This window comes from Telmatherina bonti (assembly GCF_933228915.1).
Source record: "Telmatherina bonti genome assembly, chromosome: 23".
Taxonomy (NCBI): Eukaryota; Metazoa; Chordata; class Actinopteri; order Atheriniformes; family Telmatherinidae; genus Telmatherina; species Telmatherina bonti.
Window position 1 is genome coordinate 25,760,610 of NC_136632.1, and position 19,201 is coordinate 25,779,810.

At 40.8% G+C, this 19,201-nt stretch overlaps 1 protein-coding gene across 1 annotated transcript; it reads right to left on the reverse strand.

The window, feature by feature from the left end:
* Positions 1–2,662: 2,662 nt before the first annotated feature.
* Positions 2,663–16,706, reverse strand: LOC306773309 (tetraspanin-8-like). The gene is made up of 9 exons (XM_079263098.1): positions 16,575–16,706; positions 14,626–14,682; positions 9,559–9,678; positions 9,372–9,446; positions 7,293–7,388; positions 6,967–7,074; positions 5,079–5,111; positions 4,688–4,771; positions 2,663–4,162 (listed from the first exon to the last, which is right to left on the reverse strand). Exons 1-9 carry the CDS (start codon positions 16,632–16,634, stop codon positions 4,070–4,072), a joined length of 726 nt encoding a protein of 241 aa, XP_079119224.1. The 5' UTR covers positions 16,635–16,706; the 3' UTR covers positions 2,663–4,069.
* Positions 16,707–19,201: the final 2,495 nt, after the last annotated feature.

The following is a 19,201-nucleotide window of genomic DNA, read 5'->3' on the forward strand; positions in this document are numbered from 1 at the left end:
AAGGACGCCGACAAGCAGTAAGGTCTGCCCAGCGCCAGCTAAAACCTGCTCCCAGTTATAGCTGTCCTTCTCAATGTTTGTAGCATCACGTTTGTTGACGTTGCACCAGCATGACACCACATTTAGTCCAAACCTGCGTTCCCAGCAGCACTCCGGCTTGCAGTCCAAATGCTCACCTGAATTGGCTGGACTGGTCTAAAACCTCCAAACTGAACAGAGTTTCTCAGTCAAAAGGTCTTAGCCTCAATCTGCTGCTCTACTCAAAGCTGGGACATGCAGAGGAGAATGAACAGACTGGTTGGAGATGATAGAAAACCAACAGGAAGTCCTGTCAGTGCTGGTTCCAACCAAAATATGCAGAATATCATCTCTGAACACACAGCATGTCCAACCTTAAACCATTAAGGTCTCCATTAAGCCATATTCTATCAAACAGCAGCAGTTTTAAGCTTCACACACAACAGCAACAAGCAGCAAATGTCTTCGTCTAAGAGAATAAAAAGTCACTTCAGTAAAATGAGACTTGTGGGTATAGAGAAGTATAAGTCTTCACGCTATGCTGCAACCTATCAATACTCATGAAAATGACAAAAAGATAAAAGAATAAACCATAAACAACCAAATACCTAGAAGGATATTCAGCAGACTTCCAGTGTAACCATGAGTTTATCCAGACAACTCAGAGAGAAACCAGGTCTTCCTAATGAATCCTGTCTGAAGACTCACTGTTTCAGCTCGGCGTTCAGTCTGAGTGCCTTTAGGTTTGATGTTTTTATAACTTGCCATCTTTTTGGTTTAGCTTGCTTTATAAAGGTTATTGTACTTCTTTGCTTTTATGTTTCATTAATTTGTGCCTTGTCATTTTCCAGTCATTTGTGAAGCACTTTGGTCGACCTTGTTTTAAAATGTTCTATAGAAATAAATTGGACAAATTAGTTTTATCAGATGTTTTAGAACAAGAGTTTGGGGCTCCTACATCTGAACAAAGGACAGATTATGAGCCACAAATGGAGCAGCAGGACCAGAATCGGAGCATCAGCAGGACTGAAAAAGTCGACAGGATTCCTGCAACACTGGATCCAATTCCATCAACTCTTCTGGCATGTTGAGTCATCAGGTGGATGATGTTTTATCATCTTCTCAACCAGCATCAACCCATGGTGGCTTCTGTCCACTTTATTAGATATAAAATGAAAACTGACTTCGATATGACCTCAAAGTGAATAAGATCAAAAAGATCAGAGATAAAGTAGGAACTGCAGCATTTAGTGGGTTTTCTGGTGTGTGCCACCATCTAGTGGCAGTTTCTGGTAACTGCAGCATTCAGGTTAAAAGTAACCAGACATGCAGACTTCATACATTTAGTAGTTTTTCTGATTTAAAACGTTTTTATACAGCATTTATGCGTTATTATTATTATTATTATTGTGCCGAAGCTTGGTCCTCATACAGCATCCAGCTTCAACCTGCAATCAGATTAGGATGTAATTACCTCTGCTGCATAAAAACTGGCTGATCCCATCAGAGGTTATTGTTTGATATTAATGCATACTATTAACATTTTGAAACGTTAAAAGTACCGTAACATGTTGCAGACTGAAAGCTGCAAGTTACAGGACTTAAAATGACATTTCAAATTTAGGTCAATTAGGCCAGTAATAGTCTCTATTTCTTTAACTGTATTGAATGAAAAAGCAAATAAAAGTTTAAATAAATAAATAAAAACAGACAGCATGGTCAGTGTTGATCGAAGGCCGAATGGCTGCATTATTTTCGTGCGCACACACGCGCACGCGCACACACGCGCGCGCGCGAGCGTCACCATAGCAACGCGTTAATCAACTGATTCGGATCAGCTGTTAATCTGAATCAGAGTTAAATGAAAGAAACGCGCGGTGGTTTGAAACCGGTTGTTGTACGTCGAGGCCAACATAAAATAGTTCCTTTCCTTCAGCATATTTAGCTTATTTTGTAAAAAGAAATAAACATTTGTTAGAAAATCCTCTGCGGGACTAGGTTGGTATAAGAAGCAGGTGTACATTCCACGGTTTTAACGCACGTCTGCTGCGTGTCACGCATTAAAAAGTTTACGGCTTATTGTTTATTAATATTTACATTACGTATTACACTACATATACTAACTAAATTGTGTAAAATTTCTACATATTTACTTACATCTAGCTCCTGCTACCATCGTCCCTCCCTGCTGCTGTCCTCGGTGTTTCCCGCCTCCAGGTGTCACACCTGTTCTCAGTCCTCCAATTAGTACCAACACAGAGACATCTGTCTGCTCCTCAACATCGCAGAGGAGCAGCTGCATTTGCATGATCTCCTCAGGAAAAGCATGCTTCTTGTCCTGCACACATACCTGCCCATAAAGGCATCTTTCTGCTGGGTTACCTCTGCTGATAAAATGCTGTGAACGTGTAAATATTTATGTTATTATGGACAGAAATGTCTAAAGCATCACTTCAGCCTATACATGTTTTAAACTTTGAAAGCTTTAAGCTAAAAGTCAATATTTTTCTTTGAGTTTTTGGTTTGAAAGAAAATACAGATAAAATTTCTTAAAGGGTTCACAAGAGTTAAACATACGCTGCAGTAAAATGCAAAAAGCTTTGGAGAGCATCATGTTTAATAAAAACATACAACTGAGACCATGTGGATTTTAATCTCTTGAGTTTACTAGGAATGAGTGCTGACATTCCAATAATGTTCCCTGTTATTTGGTTTGTCACATGGCTTTTTCCTCTGAAAACCATCACAACAAGCTTTAATGTGTCAGGTTTTGTGATTTAGCTACAGTATATAAACTATCTCTTTAAGTGCTTTACATACTCGTACAAAGTTTCAGAAAACATGCAAAATAACACAAGTTTCAACCCGAGGAGGATCCCACTTCCTTCCAAAATAATGTCCTGATTACTGACCATATCCCAGTACCTATACCAGTGTTTCCTAATGGCAATGTTATTATTGTAAAAATAGAAATAAAACACTAAAGTTTTCCGTTTGGACCCAACCCAGTACAAATTAAATTGGGATTTTATAATCTAGTAACAAATTTGTAACTTTACTAACCTTGGTTAACCACTAGCAAACCTGCTGGCTGTGCTACAAATATCAAATTTAATTTCTTTGTTTGGTTTTTCAACATATTTTTCCAAAAATATCGACATCCATTTTAAGAAAACAAATCCTGTTTTCATATTTTTAGTGATGATTTTCCCCATTTTAAAACCTGGACTTGAAATGAAACAGTGGTTCTTAAAAACGAGAAACGTTTTATGAAAAGAATTTTTCTATTTTTCACAAGGCTCTAAGCGGCTCTGAATGAGTTTATTTTACTGGACTGCTTTGGATTGGAAAGTTTGCAGACTTTTTTGATTTCTAACACATAAGAAATGAGCCAGATTTCTCCACATACTAGAACAATAAAAACAGAATTTAGTTCCATAAGATGAGATTTTCCTCAACTTCACTAAGTTCTTTGAATTCCTTAACCTAACAGAACGTCTTTGGTTCCTCAGAAAGATCCAGTTTCCTGCTGGAGTTGAGGATGTAGTTTTAATTTTTTATTTATTTAATACTGTGGACTCCTGAGTATTTACATTGCCTAATAAACTTTGGTCTTGGTGGTTTTTAAGAAGGTTTTAGATTCTAATTCTGACATTTTAACATGGAAATGTTTCTGACCGACTTGAACTTGGAACGTCTCCCTCCTGTTTGGACTCCTCGGGTTGAACGCTGCCACAGCTGGACGTAGAGAAAAGCCTCCACAATACATCACAGATACTGCTTTCCATCAGGTAACACAAAAGAGATCTTTTTTTTAAAAAAAAGAAATGTTTGTTTATAAGAGCAATATGTTTTTAACAATCCAAAGCAAAATAAATCTATCAGGCAGAACCTTTCCTCCCAAAAGGAATCTGTCAGCAGCATACTGATTAATCCCTCGTTGATTCCCATCACTCTTAAAGGTACATTATACAAAAAAAGGAAATAAAGAAGAGGTTGAGGTTAAACCACTTTATCCTCTTGTTACAGTGCAGAAATGAAAGGGTTAACTTCAGTAGCCCTTCATAGCAATGGAGGGACCTCCTGCACCGTCATGACGATTGACCTGATGGATCATGAGGAGGGTGATCAGCAGGCCCAGCAGCTTTAAGACAAGAAGACAGACAGGTGGTTAGAGCAGTAATCCCCAATCCAGGTTATCGAGGACTGGTGTCCTGCAGGTTTTCCAAGTGTCCCTGCTGCAACACACCTGATTCAAAACAATGCATATTTAGCAGACATATGCAGAGCTTGTCTGAGTCAGGTGTGTTCCTTCTGGAACACACCTCAGATACATATATATCTTATTATTTGATGGTATTACATACTTAATCTCAAAGCAACAAAGAATATTTCAAATGTTAAATGTTACCACTGGACCACTTCCATCATGGGGGGCAATATAATATTTTTGAGTAATTTGTTTTGTCTTAAATTTTATTGGGAAATTTTGAGTTAAGTTACCAGAGAACAGGCCTTACACACTATCAGTCCTGATCTAGAGAGCAAGTACTATTTCCACTTTGTTCATTATCATGATCTGAGCTTTACAACAGGAACTGATGATATTTTTAACAGTACAGTCACAGAAGATTTAAAAAAAAATGACATAAAATGAGGGGAAGCTTACTGCAGTGACGGCAAATCCAAATAAGATGCCCAGACAAACTTTGAAGACAATGTCCACCAGTGAAAAGATGGTGTCCCCACAGGACTGCATGAAAAGAGAAAGTAGACTCATGAACTGGAAACAGGATAGAAAAGCCGTATGGATGTTTGGAAGTACTGGCTGGTAGAGGTGAATAATCCAGGTGCCATAAAGCACAAGTCCTACCATGTCTTTGGATTTACTTGTGCATTTTGAACAGGTGTTTTCACAAACAGGCTTATCCACTTGCTTTGGAGCTGAGCGTATAAAATTCAGCTGGTTTAGTGACTGGTTGCAACAGCTGTCGGACTGGACTTTTACTTTATGGCACCTGGATTATACACCTCTGCAGGCTCGATGATTGATGGAATACCCGAGAATAGATCCTTTTTGGCCCGGTGTGTCCCTGTGGGAAAAGCAACAGAAAAATGTTGAAATCAGCTTGAAATGCCTCGGCTTTTTCTATATTTCTAGTCATGTGAACTGTCAGGTCGAATACTTTATATTAACCAGGTACATTGTGTCAGAACTACACTTTATTGATCAGACTTTACTTGTACACGTCAACTACTGACATCTAGTGGTAAAGATGGACATAGAAATTACGCACACATGGATGGTGGCTGTCAGTGGCCAAAATGCTTCATAGGCCTGTGGTCGCAGGTGCAGCGATGACTGAACTACAGGTAACTACTTCAACAAATACTGAGTCTCAGTTCAGGTTGTGCGCTTCAGAATGCTCTCGCTAAGTCGGCCATGGAATCTCCTACGTAGTTCTGGCTCCTGTGGCAGCTTGGCATTTCTAAAATGAGACATTCTACCGCAGGGGTGTCAAACTCCAGTCCTGGAGTGCCGGTATCCGGCAGGTTTTTGTTGTTTCCCTCTTTCAACACAGCTGACTCAAATCAAATGGACCCCGCAGCTTCTTGTCAACATAATTATGAACTTGTGAGGTGTGTTGGAGCATGGAGACAACAAAAACCTGCAGGATACCGGCCCTCGAGGACTGGAGTTTGACACCTGTGTTCTACCGCTACCATTGTTCTGCAGCCCCCTGTTGCCTAGCAACTGGAGATATGACAAAAGTCAAAGTTTTCTTTTCATTAACGTATTCCTTCAAATAAAAAGCCATTTGGCATGTAAGTGATCACTTAAAAATCCATTAATATAAAATATAGCATGATTTCATGGTCCATGCATAGCTACTATGCATAGCTGCTCCTCCACACTCGACTGCTGCTCATTCACCCTCATGTTGTGTGAAGTGACTTATGGGAGACATGAGGTGGTGAAGGATCCACCACCAGTAGCCTCCACTGCATGCCAAAGGGGGATTTGTCAGGCAGATTAAGAGGCTCCTTCCAAATAGGACATCACTTGGAGCATAACTGTGATGTATGTTGCCGACAAACCGGCAATCCAAAGTGCATCAACTCTAAACTGAGACACAGCCATTTTGTAAATGTGTACTGTCTTCTTTTGTGGTTCGTATTAGGTGTTACTTATCAACTAATACTGGCGGTGCCGTTTTAAAGCTCAGAGGGTTCTCACCTCATACGCAAAAGTCAAATCCCAAACTGCCCCCTATACACCAAACCCCCATTTAGGCATTCTCGCTCTGGCATATTTGGCTATCCCAAACCACGTAGTATGGAGGGCCAGTGGACCGTTTGGTCATCAAGTAGTGAGCCTGCAACACTCAACGTAAGCCTGAATTTTACAGCTGGTGTGGCGGCAAAACTAAGGAAACAGTCTTCAAATTTGAGTTTTGCATGTTTGTCCCTGGCAGAAAATCTCAAAATGTTTAAAAAATAAATGGAAACTAGATGGTCTTTCTCTACACACTGACGTTTGATTCAATGCTAGCACAATTAGTGGCATTTGTTTGTTTGTTTGATTGGAAATGCTAAATGGTAACAAGGTTGAAAGACTTCTGGAACCACTTAAAGTATCTGGAGTATAAAATAACTACTCCCATTATGGTGGTAGCTGAACTGATGTTGTTTCAGGGACAGTGGGAAAAAGCAGGCAGCTTGGGCAGCCATTTCACTAATTCAGTTAAATTTAATTATAAAATTTTACAAAGCGAAGTGTCAGAGATACTGCTCAATGCATTGCAAACAATTTTTTATCTTGAACACTCCCTGGACAACAATGCAGCTTCAAAATATTTTCTTTTTTTCCATTTTTTGACCATTCGGGTGTTCTGTATATTTAGTTATTAAAAGTTTCTTTGACAAAATCAATTTTCTCAAATGTACCTGTGGTAGGGATTTACATCCAGTGGAAATACCGTAAGAACTGCATTCGCAGGAATCGGGGATGTTTGTACCCCAGTCCTCAGCACTCACGACTCCACAGCAGTAGGCCTGCAACCAACAAGAGAGCACAACTTTCAACAGGTGGGACTGGTCACCAGCAGAATCTGGCTTTCGACATGACTGTACTGCTTTCTTCACATACCATTACAGCTATCACTTTAAAGATCCCATCTGTGCAAAATGTATTTACACTTTCATGCAAACTGATCTACTGAGGTCAATGCCATGCCTAGCTTGATAAAAGTGAAAATTAAAAAGAACATTACGGATCGCTGCAGCTCCTCAAGCATGGCTTGTGTTTCTTGAGCCTCCATGATGGGCTTTATGTATTCACTGGAGGCGGCCTTAAAGCCCTCAGCCACCTACAAAGTGAGAAACATCAGTGTTAGGTTCAAGGTTGGTGGAATGTGGATGTCAGATCAAGTTTATTTAAAATGCATGTTTTGAAGTGACAACATATTCACCAAAGTGCATAGAAAACACTGAGGCAACAAAAATGTTTGCAAGACTGGACCAAGTCTGGGCTTTACCTGTTTATAGTTCTCTGTAACTTATCATTACTAATACACAATTAGGTCCAGACCGAGGTCCACACTAAGGACCAGACCGAGATCAAGACCAAGATCCAGACCGAGTACCAGACCGAGGAGGTCCCGACCGATGTCTAGAAAGAGGACTAGACCGAGGTTCACACCAAGGACTGGACTGAGGTCCATACCAAGTTCCAGACCGAGGTCCACACCAAGGATGTACAGCTTGAGGACCAGACTGAAGAGTTCCAGACCAAAGTTAAAGACCGAGGTCCACACAAAAGTCCAAACCAAGGTCCACAACAAGGTCCACACCGAGGAGATCCAGACCAAGGTCCAGATTGAGGACCAGACGTAGGAGGTCCAGACCGAGGTCCAGACTAAGGACCAGGCCAAGATCAAGACCGAGGTCCACACTGAGGGCCACACCAAAGACCACACTTCAGTCAAGACTAAGGTGCAGACCAAGGAGGTCCATACCAAGGTCCAGACCGAGGACCAGACCAAGGAGGTCCAGACTGAGATTCAGACCAAAGAGGGCCAGACTGAGGTCAAAACCGAGGAGAGGGGCGTTCAAAGCATCTACATGCGCTTACAGTATTTTTTTTAAAATCATCCAAAATTTTCCAGATGATCTTGTAAATGCTGAAGCACGTGTTCTTATTGCTTCTTCATCTGAAGCAAATGTTCTCTCAGACTTTAACAAAAGGCTTTATTTAAGTTACAACATGTTTGTCTGGGTCCATTCAGTTCATTCATCACCTTTTCAAACCTACAGAGTTTCCAGGTCTCTATGGTTTGCAGGAAGGAGATAATAACGACAAAACTAAAACGAATTAAAGGTGAAGTATGTAAGATTTTCAATATTTTCTAAATAAATTAACAAATAAAATAACTACAATCATAATTAGATAGTTTTTTTAAACATGTAGGTTCCAGTCTGTCCATATTTGATGCGTTATTAAATTACAAGTTTAGTTAATGACAAATGACAAAAAGCACTTTTTTTTTACAGGTAGGCAAACATTTAAGAAGGAACAGAGTTTGTGAGACTGAAAGGTTGTGTGTCTGAGATGGAGGTCAGCAGCACTGGTGCACCACAAGGAACTGTACTCTGGCCATTCCTCTTCACTCTGTACACCTCAGACTTCCAGTACAACTCTGAGTCCTGTCATCTGCAGAAATACTCTGATGACTCTGCAGTTGTGGGGTGTATCAGGGATGGACAAGAAGCAGAGTACAGAGAACTGGTCAGTCAGTTTGTTAAATGGTGCGGTGACAATCATCTCATATTAAATAGCAGCAAAACAAAAGAGATGATTGTTGACTTCAGGAGGAAGAAGAATAAACAAAGCACTGTTTCCATCCTGGGAGAGGAGGTGGAGGTGGTGGAGGAATACAAGTATCTTGGAGTTCAGCTGGACAACAAACTGGACTGGAAATGCAACACTGACTACATCTACAAGAAAGGTCAGAGCAGACTGTACTTCTTAAGGAAGCTGAGATGGTTTAACATCTGCACCAAGATGTTGCATATCTTCTATAAGTCTGTTGTGGAGAGTGCAGTCAGCTTTGCAGCATCTGCTGGGGTAGTAGCATCAGAACCAGAGAATGTTCAGTGAGAGGCTTCTTCAGGTCCGATGCAAGACTGAAAGATACGGAAGATCATTCCTACCAGCAGCCATCAGGAACAAGACCTCCTCAAATTAATGATTATTATATACTACAATATTGAATTTCCCTTTGGAGATTAATAAAGTATTTTTCATTTCATTCATTCATTTCATTCAGCAGGAAGCCAGACAGAGACATTACCTTGTTTCTTATGACAGCCACAACAATTCCAAAGATGAGCATGATGAGCATTCCCAGTCCCATGAAACCTGCAAACTGTACAGAAACCACCATTGACGATAACCATGGCTTTTCTTTGTGGATTTTCTGTGTATGGTGCAGTATCATTATTTTTGTGTCTGTACAGGTCTTGCAGACTTCTACATACTAGTTTGAGGATGAGGATCTTCTCGGAGGCGGCAGCAAAGATTCCCAGGCAGGAAATGCCGAGGACCCCGATGGCAATCACCCAAAGCCAACCCAGGCCTGGACCTCCGAAAGACGTGATCTGCTCAGTGAAGACAGAACAATACAAGCGCTTAAATTACCACGGTGCAAAACAACTGAGTCACATCTTCATCTCTGTGCTGCTGACACTAATTTATGTTGAAAAAAGTAAGGGACATTTATTTTGAAAGGCATGGTGAGAAACAATTGGTCAGTTGACTTGAGACAAAACAAAAATACACTCTAAATTTAGACACATGCGACTAAAGTCACTTTTTTCTCAACGCACAAAATGGATGGACAGTTTTTCTGTCTGCTGGAAACATCATGAAAAAATTCATTCATCTTGCCTTGGATCAACGCTTCAGGCTGCTGCTAGTGGAATGGGTTTCAAAGAGATTCTCATGGTGATGAGGTGGAACGGGAGATTCTCATCATGATGAGGTGGAACGAGAGATTCTCATCATGACGAGGTGGAACGGGAGATTCTCATCATGATGAGGTGGAACGAGAGATTCTCATCATGATGAGGTGGAACGGGAGATTCTCATCATGATGAGGTGGAACGGGAGATTCTCATGGTGATGAGGTGGAACGAGGGATTCTCATCATGATGAGGTGGAACGGAAGATTCTCATCATGATGAAGTGGAACGGGAGATTCTCATAATGATGAGGTGGAGCGGGAGATTCTCATTGTGATGAGGTGGAGCGGGAGATTCTCATGGTGATGAGGTGGAACGGGAGATTCTCATCATAATGAGGTGGAACGGGAGATTCTCATAATGATGAAGTGGAACGGGAGATTCTCATAATGATGAGGTGGAGCGGGAGATTCTCATGGTGATGAGGTGGAGCGGGAGATTCTCATGGTGATGAGGTGGAACGGGAGATTCTCATGGTGATGAGGTGGAACGGGAGATTTTCATCGTGATGTGGTGGAACGGGAGATTCTCATCATGATGTGGTGGAACGGGAGATTTTCATGGTGATGAGGTGGAACGGGATATTCTCATGGTGATGAGGTGGAACGGGAGATTTTCATCATGATGAGGTGGAACGGGAGATTCTCATGGTGATGTGGTGGAACGGCAGATTCACATGGTGATGAGGTGGAACGGGAGATTCTCATGGTGATGAGGTGGAACGGGAGATTCTCATCATGATGAGGTGGAACGGGAGATTCTCATGGTGATGAGGTGGAACGCGAGATTATCATGGTGATGAGGTGGAACGGGAGATTCTCATCATGATGACGTGGAACGGGAGATTCTCATCTTGATGTAGTGGAACGGGAGATTCTCATGGTGATGAGGTGGAATGGGAGATTCTCATCATGATGAGGTGGAACAAGAGATTCTCATGGTGATGAGGTGGAACGGGAGATTCTCATGGTGATGAGGTGGAACGGGAGATTCTCATGGTGATGAGGTGGAACGGGAGATTCTCATTATGATGAGGTGGAACGGGAGATTCTCATGGTGATGAGGTGGAACGGGAGATTCTCATCATAATGAGGTGGAACGGGAGATTCTCATCATGATGAGGTGGAACGGGAGATTTTCATGGTGATGAGGTGGAACGGGAGATTCTCATGGTGATGAGGTGGAACGGGAGATTGTCATCATGATGTGGTGGAACGGGAGATTCTCATGGTGATGAGGTGGAAAGGGAGATTCTCATCATGATGAGGTGGAACGGGAGATTCTCATCATGATGAGGTGGAACGAGAGATTCTCAAGGTGATGAGGTGGAATGGGAGATTCTCATGGTGATTAGGTGGAACGGGAGATTCTCATGGTGATGAGGTGGAACGAGAGATTCTCATGGTGATGAGGTGGACGGGAGATTTTCATCATGATGAGGTGGAACGGGAGATTCTCATGGTGATGAGGTGGAACGGGAGATTCTCATCATGATGAGGTGGAACGGGAGATTCTCGTCATGATGACGTGGAACGGGAGATTGTCATCTTGATACGGTACGGGAGATTCTCATGGTGATGAGGTGGAATGGGAGATTCTCATGGTGATTAGGTGGAACGGGAGATTCTCATGGTGATGAGGTGGAACGGAACGGGAACGGGAGATTCTCATCATGATGAGGTGGAGGGGGAGATTCTCATCATGATGAGGTGGAACGGGAGATTCTCATGGTGATGAGGTGGAACGGGAGATTCTCATGGTGATGAGGTGGAACGGGAGATTCTCATGGTGATGAGATGGAACAGGAGATTCTCATCATGATGACGTGGAACGGGAGATTGTCATCTTGATGTAGTGGAACGGGAGATTCTCATGGTGATGAGGTGGAATGGGAGATTCTCATGGTGATGAGGTGGAACGGGAGATTCTCATTATGATGTGGTGGAACGGGAGATTCTCATCATGATGAGGTGGAACGGGAGATTCTCATCATGATGAGGTGGAACGGGAGATTCTCATCATGATGAGGTGGAACGGGAGATTCTCATGGTGATGAGGTGGAACGGGAGATTGTCATCTTGATACGGTACGGGAGATTCTCATGGTGATGAGGTGGAATGGGAGATTCTCATGGTGATTAGGTGGAACGGGAGATTCTCATGGTGATGAGGTGGAACGGGAGATTCTCATCATGATGAGGTGGAAGGGGAGATTCTCATCATGATGAGATGGAACAGGAGATTCTCATCATGATGACGTGGAACAGGAGATTGTCATCTTGATGTAGTGGAACGGGAGATTCTCATGGTGATGAGGTGGAATGGGAGATTCTCATGGTGATGAGGTGGAACGGGAGATTCTCATTATGATGTGGTGGAACGGGAGATTCTCATCATGATGAGGTGGAACGGGAGATTCTCATCATGATGAGGTGGAACGGGAGATTCTCATGGTGATGAGGTGGAACGGGATATTCTCATCATGATGAGGTGGAAGGGGAGATTCTCATCATGATGAGGTGGAACGGGAGATTCTCATGGTGATGAGGTGGAACGGGAGATTCTCATGGTGATGAGGTGGAACGGGAGATTCTCATGGTGATGAGATGGAACAGGAGATTCTCATCATGATGACGTGGAACAGGAGATTGTCATCTTGATGTAGTGGAACGGGAGATTCTCATGGTGATGAGGTGGAATGGGAGATTCTCATGGTGATGAGGTGGAACGGGAGATTCTCATCATGATGTGGTGGAACGGGAGATTCTCATTATGATGTGGTGGAACGGGAGATTCTCATCATGATGAGGTGGAACGGGAGATTCTCATCATGATGAGGTGGAACGGGAGATTCTCATGGTGATGAGGTGGAACGGGAGATTCTCATCATGATGACGTGGAACGGGAGATTGTCATCTTGATACGGTACGGGAGATTCTCATGGTGATGAGGTGGAATGGGAGATTCTCATGGTGATGAGGTGGAACGGGAGATTCTCATCATGATGAGGTGGAACGGGAGATTTTCATGGTGATGAGGTGGAACGGGAGATTCTCATGGTGATGAGGTGGAAGGGGAGATTCTCATGGTGATGAGGTGGAACGGGAGATTCTCATGGTGATGAGGTGGAACGGGAGATTCTCATGGTGATGAGGTGGAACGGGAGATTCTCATCATGGACGAGCAGTAACTGTGTGATGCTTCATGTTGACACTAAGCAAAATCTACACAGAACTGAGCACCTTGTTAAGTCTGTGACACCAAGATTGAAGCTCTTGAGGAAAAATGGGGATCTATCCCAGTACAGGCAAGGTAGACCTAACAAAGTGACCAGTCCAGATTTGAGAGCTTTGTACCATCTTGGATAGATTATCACATTAACCTGCAATTTAAAGTCCAGTTTTGGTCAAACTGAAACAATCTTTCTTGGCTCTACTCTTCTTTCCAGTTACATTTAGGTTATTATGAGAAAAAGCATCATGGCCAACTGGGAAAAAAGCTCTTGTAAGGCAAGATGACGTTATTGTTTATTAGAAAAGAACTTCACAAATTGGAAAAACGGAGTTAAATTTCATGCAAAAACATCATTTTTCACCACATTTAGGGTCAACTCCCTTGTGAGTTTCATGTTTCAGCCACTTAAGAACATTAAATCCAACATAATGGTGACTGAATGTCTGAATGCAGAATGGAAAATTTGATTACTTGTTTTGGAAACCATCCAACAAAAGTGGAGAGAAAAGTTGATTTGCTGAAAACAATGAGACAAGCTTGCACTGTGCAGCACTTAGAGCTCTCCTGGTTGTTAGGCTGGCAAGGACGGATTGGAGGGGTCTCCTCCAACTGCATCTGTTCTGCATCAAATAAAGGAATCGGAGCTTCCAACACATCTGGAGTGCTGCCTAGCACGGCAGATCCTCTGCTGCAGATGTTATGTAATGCATGGTCCTGATGAACTCAAATGCAAACCAGATGCTTTTGTTTGATTTCAACCTTTCATAACTCTGACCAAACTTCTCTAAACAGAAACTTATTGTAGAAATCTCCGAGGAGCTGTTTTTGTAGAGTTTGTGGTTAAAGTAAGACAATCAGACACGCTCTTGAATTTCCAGTTGTTGCGTAACATCAGACTTGAGTGTTGTTCTTCCAAGCGAACCCTTTTACAGGAAATCTGCTGCTGGAGGAACGATGAGGTTCACTTGGCTCAAGTTCAACAGTTTCATGAATTCCTGGAGGGGTTCAGAGTTTCATGTTTGGAGTTTTTTTCCCCCTGAATCCAGTTTTGATGCTGAACAGCTGTCATGGGGTCTTCAGCCAGTAAGAGCCTGGGAAGCTGTGGGCGGCACTGGGATGGGAGGAGGTTGCAGCTGAAGGAAGCTGCAGGGCTTACCTGTATATTTATCTCAGCCATTTTAACCCATGAAGGCATCATTTTTATTGACAAACAAGTCCTGAATTTGAACATTTTTGACAAGATGAGTCATAAAAAGTTTAATTAAACCCCTGAAATGTCATTACAGCGATGTAAAACGTGAATAAACGTGCAGCAAATCCTAAAAGATTCAGCAGCGACGTTCTTGCTCACCGAGATGCTGATGGCGGTCGCCTTCACAGCCAAATACATCAGCACACATCCGACGATCTGGAGACAAAGCATTTCATTTGTTTAGCTTTCACTGGAACATAAAGGATTTAACAGAAACTTTCCCTCAGCGTGGTTCAATACGCTGACTGGATCTAGTCATTTGCATCTGTTTGTTATTTAAGTCTTTTAACACCATATATGAGGTAAAATTATATATAAAGAATATAATTAACTATAATTTGTGGGGTTAATTAACTATAATTAACACTATTTCTGTTCAATGTAAATTACTACAGATTACTACAGCAGGAAAACAACAGATAGTGTGTATTTTACAGTTTGTCTTTATGTGTGTGGATCCTGTATAAAAACAAGTTGATGGGACATCAAATGATTTGATAAGAACTAGCTTCCTTTTAAACCCTTTTCTAACACAAATTAAAAAAGTATTTCCATTCTGACTACAAATACTTTGTATTTATAGATATTTAAATCTATAAATTAATAATACATTTATTATTTTTGCCATATTTTCTATAAAAGATTTTAAATATTTAATTTGATATTTGTTTATATTTTATTTTATTTTTTGTTTGTTTTCATTTTTGTTTATTCTTTATTTTTATTTATGTTTGGTTCACTTATATTTAATGGTTTTTTCTTTTTGTTTACTTTAATTTTTTTTTATCTTTGAAATAAAAATTTAAAAACCTAATTTTATCTTATCTTTTATATCTTTTAAATTAAATCATTGATTTAAATTGTGTCTTACAATTTTACTTTATTTTATTTTATTATTTTCTGACAATAAACAGCTTAAATTTTTCTTTAGAATAAAGCTGTATAAATCAGCATAAATTTCAACTCCAGTTACTATATATTTTTATTATGTTTTACTCATTGTTGCTAAATATTTGTTGTGTTTTAAATCTCCTGTATGAATGACAGAGAGCTGATCTCCAGGCTAGTGGATCTGGCTTATCGTCTCATCCAGACCGGACATGAGTCTCTACCTACAGGGGTTTTTCTGTCTTTCATTTCAACAAACATCCACATGAAGGAGACAAAGAGCTAAAAATCTGCTGTGGAGCTGAGATGTGATCAGATCTGCTGCAGACCCAGAAAAACAACACAGCTCACACACACAAAAAAAGAAATTAATTAAATTCTGAGATGTTCTGGCTTCTGTGAAGACTCATCAAACACACAGAAAGTAAAAAATAAATACTTTGAACTCTGAGTATGAAAAGCACAAAAACTGATGCTGAAGGGAAAAAAATGTTTTTCTTTTATTTAAAGGAACTTTTGGTTTTGTTTTGCTCATTGTCGTACTTCAGGCTGTAAATGGCGTCTGGACATTTCCTCCTTATTACATTAACTTTCTTATTTTTCTCTTCAGCTCCATCAGAGCTGAAAACTCGTCTTCAGCCGACGACGATCAGATTCATGAAAGCAGTAAAGAGGGGGGGTCGATGGGAGGGCTGCAACTAGATACCCACCCATTTTTCTATTTTTTTTCTTTCACTTTACTTGTACTGGAAGTGACTGTTTGCTGAGCATCAGTGAATAAAATGTTAACTTGCTGTTTCTGGACAAAAAAACTGATTATTCAAAACATTTTAACATATTTCCACATATTCAGATTTTTTTTTACATAAAATATTTGTACTTTTACATAAATTTTTTTTTAAATTAATCTTCGTCTTATAAGTTTATTTTTTGCTCTCATTATTTCCTGAAAGTAAAAATCCTGAAAAATTACCTTTTTTTTTTTTTTTTTTTACTTCTCGCATATTTTTCTTTAATATTTCCAAAAGAATTAATCTTCCTCATGATTAAAATTAAGTTTCATTTTTTTCAGTTTTTAATTTCAACAAAACAAGGAAAAAGTCTTCAAAAATCAACTACTAAAGTAAAAAAAAAAAGTCAGAATAAGTGTTGAAACTTACCGCAAACAGCACATTGAAGAAGATAAAAAGGCATTTGAGGCACCCGTTAATTTTCCCCATTTTTCACTTGTTTTTTAAACTGATGAACTGAGAGGAGGAGCAGTGTGAGCACGTACAGATCAGTAACACAGTGTGTCCGTCCCGCAGTAAACGGAGAGAAATCAAGAGGCGGGAGTGTAGAGCTACATCACACAGAGCAGATCTGCAGCTGAAAGGTGGGACCTGATGGGAAGCAGCAGAGGGAACCGGCAGTCTTTAAAATAAACTGGGACGCACATGGAATGAGGAAACTAAAGACAGCAGGTGGTTGAAGATTCATCGCTTTATTTCTTTGTTTAAACTTAAGGTCCAAAGAAAGAATTTCTAATTGCATCATCTTCATTAAGTCCAAAAGCCTAAAAAAGAGGAACTGTAGCTGTTTCCACATCTGACTTTACTCATTTCGTACTTGCACAATTGACTTAAAGCAATTTCTTGAAGCAAACCCGTGCTCATGCAAGAGAAACTCTGCAGTTGTGGAACCATCAGTGTCTGATGGCAGCAGCATGGTTGTGAAAGTGACATTCAGGTTCACCCAGCTGGACCGACACCATGGAGCCGGGAGAAGTTGGTGTTGCAGCAGCTGAACCACTGCTGGTAACGTCACCAATAAAAGATGCTTGTTGGGACCTTTTAGAGGTGTGGTGGAACAGATGTAGCTGTGGAATGATCTTTTTGCTTCATGTGCATACATGAAGCAAAAGCAGTGATGTCATTTTTGCTGATGACATCACTGCTCTTGCAGTGATGTCATCGTATAGAGCCTCGTATGCAGCCTCGTGGATGACGGATGTAGCTGCTGTTTACAGTTACAATGAAGTTGGAACGCTGTGTAAAATAAAACGAAATACAATGATGTGCAAATCCAGTTTAATGTTTAAAGCAGGGGTCACCAACTCCAGTCCTGGAGGGCTACCATCCTGCAGGTTTTAGTGTTTCCCTGGTACAACACATTTGATCCAAGTGAAAAGGTTCTCCAAGAACTTGTTGTCATCTTCTGCACCTGCCTGTTAATGAGCCATTGGTTTGGGTCAGGTGTGTTGTACCTGGAAAACAATAAAACCTGCAGGATGGTAGCCAATCAGGACCGGAGTTGGTGACCCCTGGTTTAAAGTGATCAATTCTTTTTTTTTTTTTCCAATATTCACTCATGAATTTGTGGCCTGCAACACAATCCAGAAACGCTAGTTGAGGAAAATTAAACAAAAAAAAAACACCAGTTGTATTATGTCACTGGTAAACTGGTTCATTGGAAACAGCTGGGTGTCATGATTGGGTAGAAAAAGATGCGTTCATGGGGTGAGGTTCACCACTTTGTGAACAACCGCATCAGTGAGTAGTCCAGCAGTTGCAGGAATTTAGAGATTTTATCATCAACAGTCATAATATCATCAAAGGATTCTGCTAATCTGGAGAAATCTCTGTATGCAAGTGACAAGGCTGAAAACCAATACCGGATATGCATGACCTTTGATCCTTCAGGTGTCACTGCATTCATAACCAACATCATTGTGAAGGATTTTGCCACATTTCAGCGCTGTGCCTGCAAGTCCAAGTTAAAACTCCACCATGCAAAGTCAAAGCAGCCGTAAATGGTAACACGAAGTTATCTCAGATGGACTGACGCAAACTAGAAAAGTGGTCTGACGACTTCAGTTCAGCGCAGTGCTCTGCAGTTCAGCAGGTGATGAAAGAAACTAATCATTTTCAGTGTTATCACGACATGTCCCTGGAACACCACAACGTATCGTCCACCATCCATCGGCTGCGTGGGGTCGTCTCCAAGCTGCTGCCTGGACAAAGTGTGGCTTTAGCGACGTCAACCATGCAGACAATCACATGAGAGGGCAGACTAGGATCGTACCATTATGTCACAGAGGGGCACTGCAGATGTTCCAAAGACAGTCGAAGCCAGGAAAAATATGTTCATTTCTAGTCATAGATGTGACAATCAACAAAGATGTAAATAAAACTACAAAAGCAATGTACAGTGTGACACTTTTAAACTTTTTATCGTAAATATAATAGAAACAATGTTCCTATTTTAAAAGAAACCAAGTTAAGTCTCAACATGAAGATGTGACGTTTGTTATAATGGTTCATTCTTTCATTGATTTATTTATTATCCTAACCACTTAATCCAATGAAGGGTCACAGGGAAGCTGGAGCCTATCCCAGCAGTCTGTTAAAATGGTTGTTAGAAATATAAAATATATATATAAAAAAATATAAAAGATTTTCTGTTTTGCTCTTTTTTTTTTTATCAAAACAACCAACATCCAAGACAGGCACACGTAGTCTTTTGGCATGGACCCTTAAATGCATCAAATCTGTACCGTACTTTCAGTATGAGTCATTGGTGGTGGATTACAGCTGCATTGTTACTTTTAGGTGCTTACCAAAAAATTCCTGTTTCAACAAGTTCCTGTTTGAAACTTCAGTGTTTCATAAAGATGAAGTAAAGCTTGTGTCTTTGAAGGGATGTCAGGCATAACAAGAGAGAACTGCGGACAGGTGTTAATGTGGAAGTGCTGAGAATTTATAGTTACAAGTGGAAATGGGGAACAAACAAATGGTGGTAATGGTAC

Coding starts and splice junctions, on each gene's coding strand:
- LOC306773309 (XM_079263098.1), bottom strand. CDS start 16,634: ATGGGGAAAATTAACGGGTGCCTCAAATGCCTTTTTATCTTCTTCAAT. Junction 14,683..16,574: donor TCTTCAATGTGCTGTTTGCG/GTAAGTTTCAAC, acceptor CTTTGTCTCCAG/ATCGTCGGATGTGTGCTGAT. Junction 5,112..6,966: donor GATGTAAATCCCTACCACAG/GTACATTTGAGA, acceptor CTTTTCCCACAG/GGACACACCGGGCCAAAAAG.